This window comes from Neomonachus schauinslandi, chromosome 5, assembly GCF_002201575.2.
Source record: "Neomonachus schauinslandi chromosome 5, ASM220157v2, whole genome shotgun sequence".
Classification (NCBI taxonomy): domain Eukaryota; kingdom Metazoa; phylum Chordata; class Mammalia; order Carnivora; family Phocidae; genus Neomonachus; species Neomonachus schauinslandi.
In genome coordinates, this window is record NC_058407.1 from 152,878,824 (window position 1) to 152,891,525 (window position 12,702).

At 46.9% G+C, this 12,702-nt stretch overlaps 1 protein-coding gene across 3 annotated transcripts in view; it reads right to left on the minus strand.

The window, feature by feature from the left end:
* Positions 1–4,349: 4,349 nt before the first annotated feature.
* DCUN1D3 (defective in cullin neddylation 1 domain containing 3) overlaps positions 4,350–12,702 on the minus strand; it is a 32,839-nt gene continuing 24,486 nt past the window's right edge. For all 3 annotated transcript variants that reach the window (XM_021692234.1, XM_021692235.1, XM_044915642.1), the window contains exons 2-3: positions 6,308–6,843; positions 4,350–5,162 (exon numbers count right to left, since the gene is read on the minus strand). In XM_021692234.1, coding sequence (XP_021547909.1) covers positions 4,679–5,162; positions 6,308–6,738 — 915 coding nt within the window. In that variant the 5' untranslated portion in view covers positions 6,739–6,843 and the 3' untranslated portion in view covers positions 4,350–4,678. The remainder of the gene's footprint in view (positions 5,163–6,307; positions 6,844–12,702) is intronic.

Consider the following 12,702-nt stretch of genomic DNA (forward strand, 5'->3'; position numbering starts at 1 on the left):
ACTGGTCAGAAACCAAGAGGAATCCACAAAGGTGGAGGGTCACATGAGCAGTGGACTCATCACCTCAGTGGGTTAAGGCAGGGTATCTGTAGGACCAATTCATTCAAGCCCCCATTTGCCTATTGTTTCAAGTTCCCCTTTGAAACCTAGAATCATATTCATTAGTGCAACAGGTAAGAGCAATTAATTACAGACTCGGGGCTGGGGACCAGAATCAGAGGGAAGACACTTCTCCCAGAATAAATTGGGGGGTGGGGGGAGAGACACAGCATCTGCTGAATGGCTTCCTTTGGCAATATCCAAGAGTATGTTGTGTAGTAAGTAGTAAAAAGGGAAGATGGGTGGTAGAAGAAGGTATCCATGAAAGCAGGCTTAGTTTCCAAGAGGAATAGGGAGGATGTGAGGCCCCAGCACCTGAATCAGAAGCAGAACCTGATGGTTACTCAAAGCTATTTGAATCATCTTGGCTTCTGCAACCAGTGCTCAAGCATAACTCTTTTTCAATAAGGAAAAACACCTGCAGATCCTCACTAAAACACGGACCCCAGTCCAGGTTAAACTGGATATATGCTATAATTACAGCTAACTATAGAAATAAACTCTGAAAGGGGGTGGGTGGGAACCCCCTCTAGGATTCAGAAAACAGATTATGGAGTAGGAGGAGGATCAATGAGATATGTCCTCAAATGAGTCCCAATTAACACACTTTAATAACCTTTAATAGTCCTTTTGGCTGTTTAAACAAGTTTCTGCTAGAGTCCCCGCAAAGGAAGACCTTTGTCAGTTACCAAGATTTTTCAAGTCCCCCCCCACCCCCCCACCGAGGGAAGACCTTTGTCAGTTACCAAGATGTTCAAGTCATCACTAAGCAAACATTAAGAGACAAGAACACAAAGCAGGCAGCTAAAACAAAACAAACCTAGCAGCAGCTTCTCTCCAGCCCTGGTAATTGTATAATTGGGTCTACTCCTGGGCTTCACTACACTCAAGACTTATCTTTAAATGTGGCAAACCAGTCCTAAATACAGATGTTTTGGTTTTTAAACTTTCAGGCCCAAGTCCTTATCCCAGTCATTTCCCACTGTTGTTTGATGGAGTTTGGCAGAGTATAGCACTTGAGGCCATCACGTGAACTATGGAGTTCCACACCCTGCAGGCTCCAGCACTGAGGCCTGGATTTTGGCACCAGCCTCTGGGAGATCAGAACTGTATCAAAGACTAAAAACTCTGTGGCTTAATCCCTTCTTCCTTTCCAAGAAGGCTAGTTTGTGCCTTCCTTAGGGAAGTTTAATACTGAAAACACTGCCTTGTACATTTCCAATTGGGATTTCTTTGGGCCTCTGGGCTTGGGTGAAATTTGGATCTTCACCCAGCTCTAATTTTTCTTATCAGAAGAGTAGATAAGGGAGTCTTGGACCCAACTTACACATGTGGGCACACTGGCACAGATGAGGGAAAACTGTTGAGGCATCTATCTGAAGCATAGCAAAGTGTCACTGCAGGAGGTGGGGTTAATGATACATTCAAATATGGCAGGGATGGGAGAAGAGCATTTCAATGAAGCAACACTTCATCTCATACAGCTTTCTAATACCTAAAGAAACACCACAAACTCAAAGCCATTTGCCAAAAACCAAGAATTTCCCAATACATATTCAATTTCTTGTAGTCACCCTCAGGTATTTGCCTATTTTCAAAATAGCATCCACATCCTGCCCCTCTTCACACCACCCTGATATTACATTGTTAAAGTGAGGAGCACGTTGGCTTACCTGAGGAGCATGCATTTGGCCTCTTCCACACAACTACTGCTCATTTAACAGCAAACCTATTTCTAGGTTAAAAGGAACAGGGACCTTTCATTTCCCAATAGTGTGACTACAAACCCTACACACACCCCACCTTCGATCCCTTTGCAAAAAATAACTGCTTTTCCTGTGGTCAAGTCAAACACTGGCCCAGAGCCACTACAGAAGCTTGGAATTCTTGCATCAGGAACGCCAGCCAACCTGGATAGAATCTGTAAGTCCTTCCCTAACTGCTCCCTTTTCTGGGTTTCTCAATTGCATTTCTGTAACAAAAAGGTCATGAAAAATATAACCAAAAATAATTTAGTGGCTCTTTTTGTGGGGAGGCGGAATAGTTAACAAAATCCACCCATTCTAGCACACCTAATGCATGGAATGCCACCTTGTAGGCTAGGGAAGGAATCCAGTTCCTCCAGAGTCCTCAGGATCCTCGGTGCCTCCCTCTTTTGTGCACTTCTCTCCATATACCCTTGTAATTAAGACAGAAGAGAGCCTTACCTGGCTAGGAGCAGCCCACTTTTTCCCTTTTTCAACCTCTACCCAGTCTAGAATCAGGAAAAACTAGGGGTTGCAGGACTGGCTAGATGAGAAGGCAGTCTCTCTTAAGACCTCAGTCTGGGCACCCTGACTACAGTTGAGCCCACAGAACCCGCTGGGGCCCCTAGAAACTCTTTATACAAGGAGCTTGTGCCTTAGGCTAGAACAAAGCCAGACATCTGGCCTGAGACCCTCTTCAGCTTTCCAGCAGTACTGCTACCTTACTGTGGCTGATTTTAAAGTTTCCCTTCTGCCCCTCTAGAAGGGGCAACTGCCTGGTTTAGGATCTTAAAGAAAAAAATCAAACTCCACAAGTATGTTTCCTATGTCAATGTCAGTCTTGGAAAAACATGGACTGCAGAAACTCCTTAAGTAATCATCTTTAGAAAGATGGGAGCCTGGAGCCATAATGTTCCTCCTAATAAAGAAACTCAAAATAAGCAATTCCTGCCCAGGCTGAGAAACATATACCTGGGAGGCAGATGGAAGTAGTTAGGGAAGAAAACTCCAAATGTTTAATAGACAAACTCTCATTACCTCAAGAGTATAAATATTTTATAGGTTTTTATTTAAAAGATTCCCTTTTCAATCTGTTCCAAAGTGTTGGGAGCTGAACTGTACAAGTTCCTGCCACCCACCCCTCCAGTACAGTGTTTTGAGGACATGTTTTTTTAGATGGAAAAATAACAAGAGGACCCTCTACTAAAACCAGGTAGGACCAGAGTCAGCTCCTGTGTGGCAGTTTGGCCAAAGCTGGCCTTATGGAGCAAGCACGCAGAGGAGTCTGGGGAACTGGGCCTCCCTCTTGTGAGGAAAGGGCTGAGAAAATTCATCCTCTCTTTAGTGAAGATGGTCCAAATTCAGATGCAAAAGCCTCCATTTATGACGTTCCCTGGCACTCTTCTTATGCTTTATATATTGAAGGCAGCTCCCTCTTTTATGGCCAGTTTTAGCAGGCAAAGAAACAAAGGAATATAGATACATATATGTGTATATATATATTTTATATAGGTAAAATATATACATATCTTATATATGTATATATACATATTTGGGGGTAGGGGAAGGAGAGGAGGGTCATGTAAACCTAAACAGTCATCACATTACCCCAAATGAGCCTGACATTAACAAAGAAGATAATAAATAACTCCTGGGGGTTAAGTGACAACATGGGTGCAGCAAGAAGGGAAAGGGCATATGTTTAACTATTAAATACACTTCTATATTTGTTTGGCAGAGTTCAGGCCAGTCCCAGGCTTCTGCCCTTGCCAGACAAGTAAGCTGATGATACTCAAAAAAACTTTAAAGAAAAAAAAAAAAATTCAAGCAGAGCTCCATACCACAGTTTTCCTTCAAGTCAGTTGGCCGGCAGGCACAGTTTTCCGACCACCAGGAACAGAAACTTTGGCTCCAAGGCAAATGAAAAAAAAAACAAAAGTATTTTCACTTACAACATGAAAATACAGAAAATTCATCAAAAAAAGAAAACTATCAAAGTCTACTTCCAGCAAAACTGAGGTAGCACTGCTTTCTCTGCATTCAATGCTTAAGTGGTTCTCAGTACTATGTGTTCTAAAAAAACAAAAAAAACTGCTCACTTGACTGACAGGTGCAGCATATTGATGGATGAACTCAACATGAAATGCAATAGGTCAAAGAAGGAATGAGCAAGAAGTGAAGAAAATAACAGTTTCGGATAAATTAGCTTAAAAGGGGGTTGTCACCAGACAACAAATGCTCTTGGCTGGCCTTGGCTCTCCAAGAGCTTTAAATCGCCTGGGAATTAATGCAATATGGTTAACAGTTAACACTGCTATTCAATTCTGTGTAAATCTTTTAAAATAATTATTACAACCTAAATTCAACCTTGTAAACAGCACTACACACAGTACAGACCTGCCCTGGAAAACAGAATATGCAAAACTGAGATCTGGCACTGTATCATCTTGTAATGTTAATTCAACCTAACCGTCCCATTCCCCCCCTCCCTGCTTTATGCCCTCCCCCACAAAAAAATCTAATTTGTGCAAGAAATGGCAGGCTTATTTTAGCTGAAGGCTTAAAGGAAAAAAAAAAAAAAAAACACAACATGTAGCCAGGTTCAAATATTTTGGGGGACCCCCCAAAAAGAAATAACCAAAATAACCAAAAAGTGAAGAAAGTGCCTAAAACATGATACAGCATTTTAGAGCCCTTTCAGATACAAGGCAGAGAAAGGTGTAAAGTAGAAAATATCTGGATCTTCAGTAATTTCCAGAAAGGTCCAATTACTCGGTTGGCTGCAGGGCAGCAGGCAGACCCTTGCTGCTACTGCTGCTCCTGGGCTAGAGCCACTAAGTCTGCTCCCCGGGACACAAGCCCTCGGGCCCTGAGCTGCGTGCACCTCTCCCTTCCCCTTCTCTTTTCCTTCGCTCCATTTCCCACTCCACAAAGGTGTCGAAGAGACTTGGCCAGGCCTCATCTTCACTGTAGTTGCTGAGGTCAGGCCCAATCACCTGAGTGAAGTTAAGGAACATGTTCCAAGTGTCCCGGGAGATGCCCTTGATCCCCGAGGGGTTCTCAGTTAGGAAGTTTAGCCACTGGTCCAATACTGGAGGGTTGTTCTGGGTAAAGACTAGTTTCCACAGGGCAATGGCTATTTCCCGATGCAGTGACCGCTGCCCTTCTTCAGAGTCCAGACCAAACTGAAATGTAAACCGGTAGAGATCCTTGAATTTATCCTCTTGTTTGGCTTCCGTTAAGAGGCTAGGGAACCGTGCACAGATCCCATCAATGCTGTCTGCACTTATTGCTTTGCAGCCATCAAAAAACTCCTTCCTGCAACAGGAAGGAGGGGGCACAATTAATATTTGTAAACAATACCATCTGCTGAGAGGCAATATAGCAAAGTAAGTTAAGAGCATGGCTTTGAGGCTGGACGGCCTGCATCTGAATTCCAACTCCTCCACTAATGAGTCCTATTTCTTCATCTGTCAAATGGTGAGAACACCACCTTACTTCATAGGGTTTTGGTGAGGACTAAACACGTTAGTATGTGTCAACTGCTTCTAACAGTGTCTGGCACATGGTAGGCAGCTGATGGTGGTTGGTTCATTCACTTATTCATCCTTCCAAAGCGAAACTCCAGTCTCTCCTGCTCAATGCCCTATTTCCCATTCTGCAACAGTGATTAAGCCGCAGACTCCCCTCCCAGACGGGGAGTCTTCCTGCTTTCCTTTTGATTCTCTATGGGTTGTTTGTTTTTGGAATACTTTTGGTGACTGCCAAGGGAGATCTTTGGAGCCAAAGATTCTGGATAAACCTGGCTAACTCTGCCACCAGAGATCAAAGTTCTGTTATTAAAAAACAAAAACTGCATATGTATTTTTAACATCTACATAACACTTTGAGGTTACAACATAGTCTCTCACTGATGATCATTTCAGAGACTGCTTTTCAGCTGAAGATACAAGGCATCTGAAGTCTGTCGGGCAACCTACCAGGGGGTGGGGGGAGGGTCTCAAAGCCAATTCTTATTTATAAGCCGGTGCTCTGCAAACCACACCTTGGGGTGACCTTGCCACCCCCTCCCCACAAACAATCTCTGCAGGCCACAGGGCCGAGGTGATGTGCACGCGCGCTGACGGAGGCGCTCCCTGGACTGGCGCGCACAGTGCCTGGCACATGACAGGTGTAGATAAATATCAAGTGGGTGAGGGAGTGAGGGAATCGACAAGTAATGGAGCAGAAGCAAAGAGAAAGGTCCCAAACGGCAGTGGGGCTGGGCAGCAGCGTCCGGCCCCGGGGCATCACGTGGGTTATTCCTTAACTTCAGGCCAAGATGGTCGTTACTGGTCAAAAAAAGAAAGACTTACCCAAAACCCTAAGAAGCCAACCCAGTTCTCCCCCAGCTGGGCCCCACTGCCCAGGAGTGCACGCGTCCTCCTCCGCTCACCTGGTGACATGACGTATTTGTGACTAACCTGGTGAATTTGCACATGGTGGCAGCCTGGAACTTCCAAGCCAAGAGCAGCACTCGAAATTCCGTGGGGTCAACACACAAGTCATTGCAAAAGCGCTCCATGCCTTCCTCCAAAATTGCATCCTCCCGCTCATCCTTGTAGCGCCTGAACAGTTCTTCCAGCCTCTGCAGGGAAGACTCCTCGGTGTCGGACTTGGGCTCCCTCCCAGCATCTCCAGAGGACGTCGGCAGCTGCCAGGGCTCGGCGGCGGCCTCTGCCTTCTTGGTCCCATTGACGAGGATATCCCCCCCTGGCTTGCCACAGGCCGGTGGCTGTTCCTCGCGGTGGCCTGCGCTCCGCCTGCTATGTGGCTTGCCGCCGGGGTCACGGTCTCCGTTCTTGCTGCCCAGGGTCGATGAGGGATTCTTGCACTTGGTGACGCACTGGCCCATGGTGCTGGTGGCCTGGCCTCTAGAGTGGCCCCCTCTGGATCAGATGCCCTCGCTGCCACTGGCCCATGTGCCTCAACATGCCATCAGCCAGAGGAGCCAGCCAACCTAGAAGAAAATTACAGAGCAGTTACCACTGGACAGGGAGATGGGCATTCGCAAGCTCCATTCCCTTCCCCTGCGGGGCGCTGCGGCCTGGGCCACCACTATTTCCGTGAGCCAACCATGAACCAGAGGAGATACCCAGAGTCCATCACCACTTCCCCCCGTAAGTTCTACACCTTCACGCTGGAAATGCAGGGTTAGGACACATACAGAGAACCAATAAGAAAATTCCTAAAATTCTTAAGGTAACACAGGTTACAAAGAGGTTGATTCATGTGCAGAACGCATCAAGGAAGACTACAGTTTTGCCAGAAATATTCCAGAGGAAATCTGTCTTGCCAACTTGCCATCACATAAGAAAGTTATTTGGTCCTGGGTTAAGCCAGAAGGTGCAAATAAAAAGTTCATTTTCTAGTCTCTCATGTCAAAATCCTCAGATTTTCTTTTTAAGTGGGATGAATAGGGAGAAAGGGAGGCCACATTTAAGACGACTATACAGTTTCATAATGGCCTAAAGATGAGGTAAAGGATTTGTGGAGTCAAGACTACAAGCAATGTCCTAGCCAAATAGCAAAGTAAAATTTGTCTCTGATCTCTTCAAATTCCTTTCTGGAACTCCCCCACGCAACAGTAGGTGAAATGCCCTTTCTCCACCCTTCCTCTGCCCACCCACAGGAGCCAAACACCAACCACGGTTCCTGGTCCTCCGGTTTCTTTTTCTCCCCCTACCAGGTCCTCTGCGAGGCTGCAGGAAGAGTACAAGCCAAGTCCACACTAAACAGGAAGGTCCTACAAGGCCTGCAAGCTCAGTCCTCCAAGGGGGTGTTCTCCACCTTAAAAGAAGGGCTGATTTATCCACATATCTCTAAGTGGTAGGATAACTGCTAGATAACTCATCATGGTGGTTTATTTATTACTTATGCTATTTAAAAGTGTTTTTTAAAGAATTGCTAGAAATTTCCTGGCCAGGGGCGAGGTGATTTCTCTGCAACCTCTGTCTTCTCAGGACTTTATTCTTAACTTCAACTAATCCACGAGAAGCTCCAGCTACAACTTAGTACCCGTAAAATTCTACCTGCTGCCATTAACTGCAGCCACCAAAATTACAATGTTAAGAGAACTTGAGACCAGGAGCCAGAAGTACAGCAGGTAAAGGGACCAAAATCAAGGTCAGTCCCATGCCTCTCCAGCTCTAGAAGAAGCTTTCATGGCCCTTCGTGATCCAAATCCAAAGCTCTTAGGAGACGGGCAGAAGGGTGCTTTTTATAAAGGTTGGACCTTTACACTTTACCTAAAGAACTTTCATTTCCTCCAAATGGTGCCTGGATAAATTTGGGGTTATCTTCAAAAGGAATCCTATGGGTAAATTCTGAGTGTACAAGTTTAAAATGACGACCAGAATCATTCTTATAACATCGGAGATTCATCGTATCAGGGTGTGTCCTATTCTCCACCCTCAAAGAGAGTAAGTGACAGAAAGACATGCCCATACATGCCCTCAAAAGACTTGCAGTTCCACTTAGGCTTCAAAAACCAAAACAAAACAACAGCAACAAAAAAACCCCCACTGAAACCGTATAAGGGTTTTCTGCTGTGGAAAAAGACCCATGTATGTTTTCTTAAGTCTTTTTATGCTTTAATAGTTTAGCGAATAAACCATAAGCACAACCTATTAAAATTTTAAAAGGCAGGGGGTTAATTCTTGGAAGACCGCATACAAGGAAAGCAACTGTTCGGGCTGAATTATCTCAAAACAAGCAGGACTATACCATGTGGAAGGTCTGGTTTCCAGATTTGTGTTTCGAAAGACTACAGTGCTAAAAGAAACAAAAGGCCCAAACTTACACAAACCCCACATGCTCACAGACTGGCAACTCTAATTCCCAGGCACGCTGACTCACCAGGGTTTGCTGCTCAGCTCCTGCTGCTGAGGGAGGCCCAGGTACCTGGCAGGATAAGAGGATTTCCTGGCCTCCGTCTGACCCACCTACCCCAGGCCACTTACCCCCACCCCCACAGGACAGATGCTTCATTGTACCAGCTTCCTCCAAATCCTGGCGCCAAGGCCTTCAGGTAGGGACAGAACAGATGGGCCTCCCAAAGAGGCCCCAATCCCATTTACCCAAACGGCCCTCCACATAAGAGCATCTTTGATGACCCGACACAGCAGAACCTGAAGGCTTTTAACATGACCAGCAGAGGAGAAAAAGGAAGGGAAAATCAATTTGAACAGATGATCAATCAGCTAGTACCAGAAGGTCAGATCTCTTCCTTCCATTCTGGTCCCTTTCTGTGAAATGCCCCCACTCCGGATGAGGGTTGAGGCAAGTGATGATCTCAAGCCAGAAGAAAATATTTTCAGATCTGATGGTGCTACAGCCCCTGATTATTCAGTGGCCTCCCTTTTATGTCTACCTCTTTCCCTGGGAAAACAGTTCTGCCCCCAGAGCTTTCCCCAGGCTCAGTCTCACACAAGCCCGGTGTCCCAGGCTGACAGCACTTCAAGTGTTTTAAAGTTGGAAGTCTCCTTGGACTTGCTAGCTGATGGCTAAAAGCTAGTAATAGCAGTTATCAATTACTGAACACTTGATATCATGCCTGGCACTACGCTAATAAGCACTTTATGGACACTAAAACTCAGGTATCCTCACCACAACCCCATTTGAAGACAGGGAAACTGAGGCACAAAGCAAATCATCCAACATCACACAATGTCTGGCTTGAGAAACACACCTTTAGTACTAGGCTAGACTGCCGAGTCCACCTCCAGCAGAGCGCCGAGGTAAAGCCCACCAACGGATGGGTGTCCTGACCTCCAGAGTCACCACAGCGATCCCAGAACAGCAAGGTTTACCATCAGCCACTGGAAAGAGCACAACACACTGTCTGTGCCCAGTGCTCAGGAAGGGTGTCCTACCCACTGCCCTCTCCCAGCGAGCCCTGCCACCGTGATCCAGGCAGTCATGATGCCCTTGGACTCAGCGTTGCCAGAGATGCCCTAAAGCAGTGCTGTTTCAGTCCATCGGCACGGTTAAAAGCTCCGACTCGGAAATCAAAGCTCAACTCTGCCAGTGATTATTGTTGACCCTGATCGAAACCTGTATCTCCTCAACCTGCAAAATGGTATCTGCCTCATAGAGCTGTTGTAAGGATATCGTCAGGAAATGCAGATAAAGGGTACCTGCCGAACAAATGGGCCCCCCCCCCCCCCCCCCCCCCCCCCCCCCCCCCGCCCGCCTTCCTGGAAACGACCGAGGACAGCTATCATTATTATTAGCAGCCAAACAGTAGCTGGTTAGCCTGATGAAAGCCCGAGCTTGTCCCATCTGAAAATGGGCTCGGGCTCAGCTTTCCCAGGCCCGGCCAGGACACCTACCCCTGCCTTGAGTCCTGTGCTTGGGTCTTGTTGAAGAACAGTCTCTTGAACCACAGCACTGACCCTGCTCAAATGCACCACTGCCCAGAGCACCTGCAGGAGCGGGTTCTCCATAGGATCAGACTTCCTTGTGACTGATGCTGAGTATAATCAGGCTGGGTATTTGCTGTGCTCTAGGGACACCTTGAACCCAGTGGTTTCTCCCTGCCTGGGGCAAGCTTCCAGCCAGTTCCAGACTCCTTTCCCCTTGGTCCTAGCTCTGTAGGTTTAAAAAAGACAGGATTTCTAGCTTGATACTCATTTATACTTTAATGGAGCTGCCTTTCCAGCTGGTCATCCCGGCCGCCTCTCTGAAGTAGAAAGCCTCAGCACAATGTGGGCACCCCAAAAGCCAAATTTCATCAGCATCAGAGCGCCATTATTAACAAATACCACTCTGTATTTGGTAGTATGTTATAATCATGATACATAAATGTAGCTCTATGAAATAGTTACTACACGCATTTCACAGGAAAAGAAATGGAGGCATAGCAAGATCAAGGAGCTATCTACGAAGGGAGAAAACAGGGGCAGAGTAATTAGGAGGATGAGTTCTTGGAGCAGACAAACCTGGATGTGAATCATGGTGATGGCACAACATGTGACTGTCAGCATTCACTTTAAAATGGGGCAGCTGTACTTCAAGACAGAGTAAAGGAGATAATCCACGTGAGATGCTCTGCCCACGGAAAGTATTCAGGAAGTGTTAACGTTTATCATAGCTGCTGCTGTTATTGCCAACTCAGTGACAGAATCAATCCTCCCTGCTCCTAGAACAGTGCTCTTTTCAGTGGCCAGTGCGGCTCTTGGGGGAGGGGGGCGGGGGCAGCTCAGGTATGCAGGACTCCTCAGGTACCCAGAGCAGCTCCCAACCTCCCTGTCCTCACAGGGACTCTGTTCTCCTGCTTCTGCTAAGGGGCATAAAGAGCTAAATGGAGCCAGGGGCAGGGAGAAAGGCAAGGCAGGAAGAATAAAGAAAACAAGCACATACACACACCCCTGGAAACCTACCTCTCGGCACAATTGTAGTTTTGGGGTTTACCTGAAAGATCGATGCCAGTAACTCTGCTCAGTTTATGCTGGATCAGGCTCAGCCTCCAGCTTTTCTCCTTCAATCTCGCTCCAGATGCTTCTGTCACCCTCCCTCTCTGCAGAGCGGCCCCAGCCCCCCGCTGCCTGCGCCGTGCCAGCCCTGGCTGTTCGTGGGGGCGGGCCTGGCCGCCTGCCTGGAGCTGGCACTGCCGGGCTGGGGGCAATCCCAGGGGCCGTGGTCCCCGCCGCTGCTCTGGCTCCAGAGAGGGATCAGGAGCTGAGCTACCTCATAGGCAGTTCCACAAAGCGAGGTGCAGGCAAGTCCCTGGGTCTCCTGGGCTTAACTATCTACTGCTGAAACAGAAGGACCTGTTATGGGAGAGAAGGACCATGAAGGGCTACACCACACAAGGACACAGAGTGACTGGAGACAGGAAAAGGAGAGAGGAGTGTGAACTAGCGTTACGGAAAGAAAGGTGGAGGGACTGACTAGGGGAAGTGGTATGTGCGGAACACGGGGCTGCCTGCTTCCTCTGCATCATCGCCTTCGCCCTCACAACCACCTAGCCTGTCACAGACTTTTTACAGATGAGGAAACCCAAGTTTCTTAACTACTAAGCAGGGTGACTAGGAGATAAAACCAGCCTGTCAGACTCCAAAGTTCACCCCGTGGGAAAGTTTCCAAGAACTGGCTTTTGTTTGATCTTTACATGACTGGAAACACCAAATGTAAAAGAAAGAGTCAAAGGGCCAATCTGGTTGGGTCCATGTGGAAAGGTGATTTAAAACATTTAGTAACAGCGGTATCTCTTAGATTACACCTATGTACGGAGGGGATTCACGTTAACGGTCACATTTAACCCACTACAACCATATGAGGAAGACACCATATAAGCTTTTTACAGAGAGGAGAACTGAAGAGAGATTAAGGAATTTGGCCTGAAGTCCCACAGCCTGTCTACAAAGGAAAAGGGATTCAAATCCAGGCCGTCTGGTTCTAAACCCGCCATTCTTCCTCACTGGTCTCACTACTATTCTCTGCTATGATGTATCCCAAAGATACACCCTTCTGCCAAGGAGATGATGATGGCCCAAGATGGGAAGGTACATTAGCAACACCTAAACATACTAGAGATACAGAATAAACTCCCAGGTTTGGTTCTGGTCTTGTACCTCTAGGCGGCGTGGGCCCTTGAACAAGTCACTTAACCTCTCCGAGTCTGTGTGATCCCAACATTAAAGTAAGGGGTCTAGACTAGTGCTTCCAAGTTTAATGTTCTGGGACTACCTTCACTTTTTGGCATCCAACGAGGCTGAAGTTCTAAATTTGCAAGCCTTCTAAGGACTGGCACTTTGCCTGCTCAGTGAATGGTTCTTGTACTTCTTGCCTAAGCCTATCAGACCCAAGAGAAAAT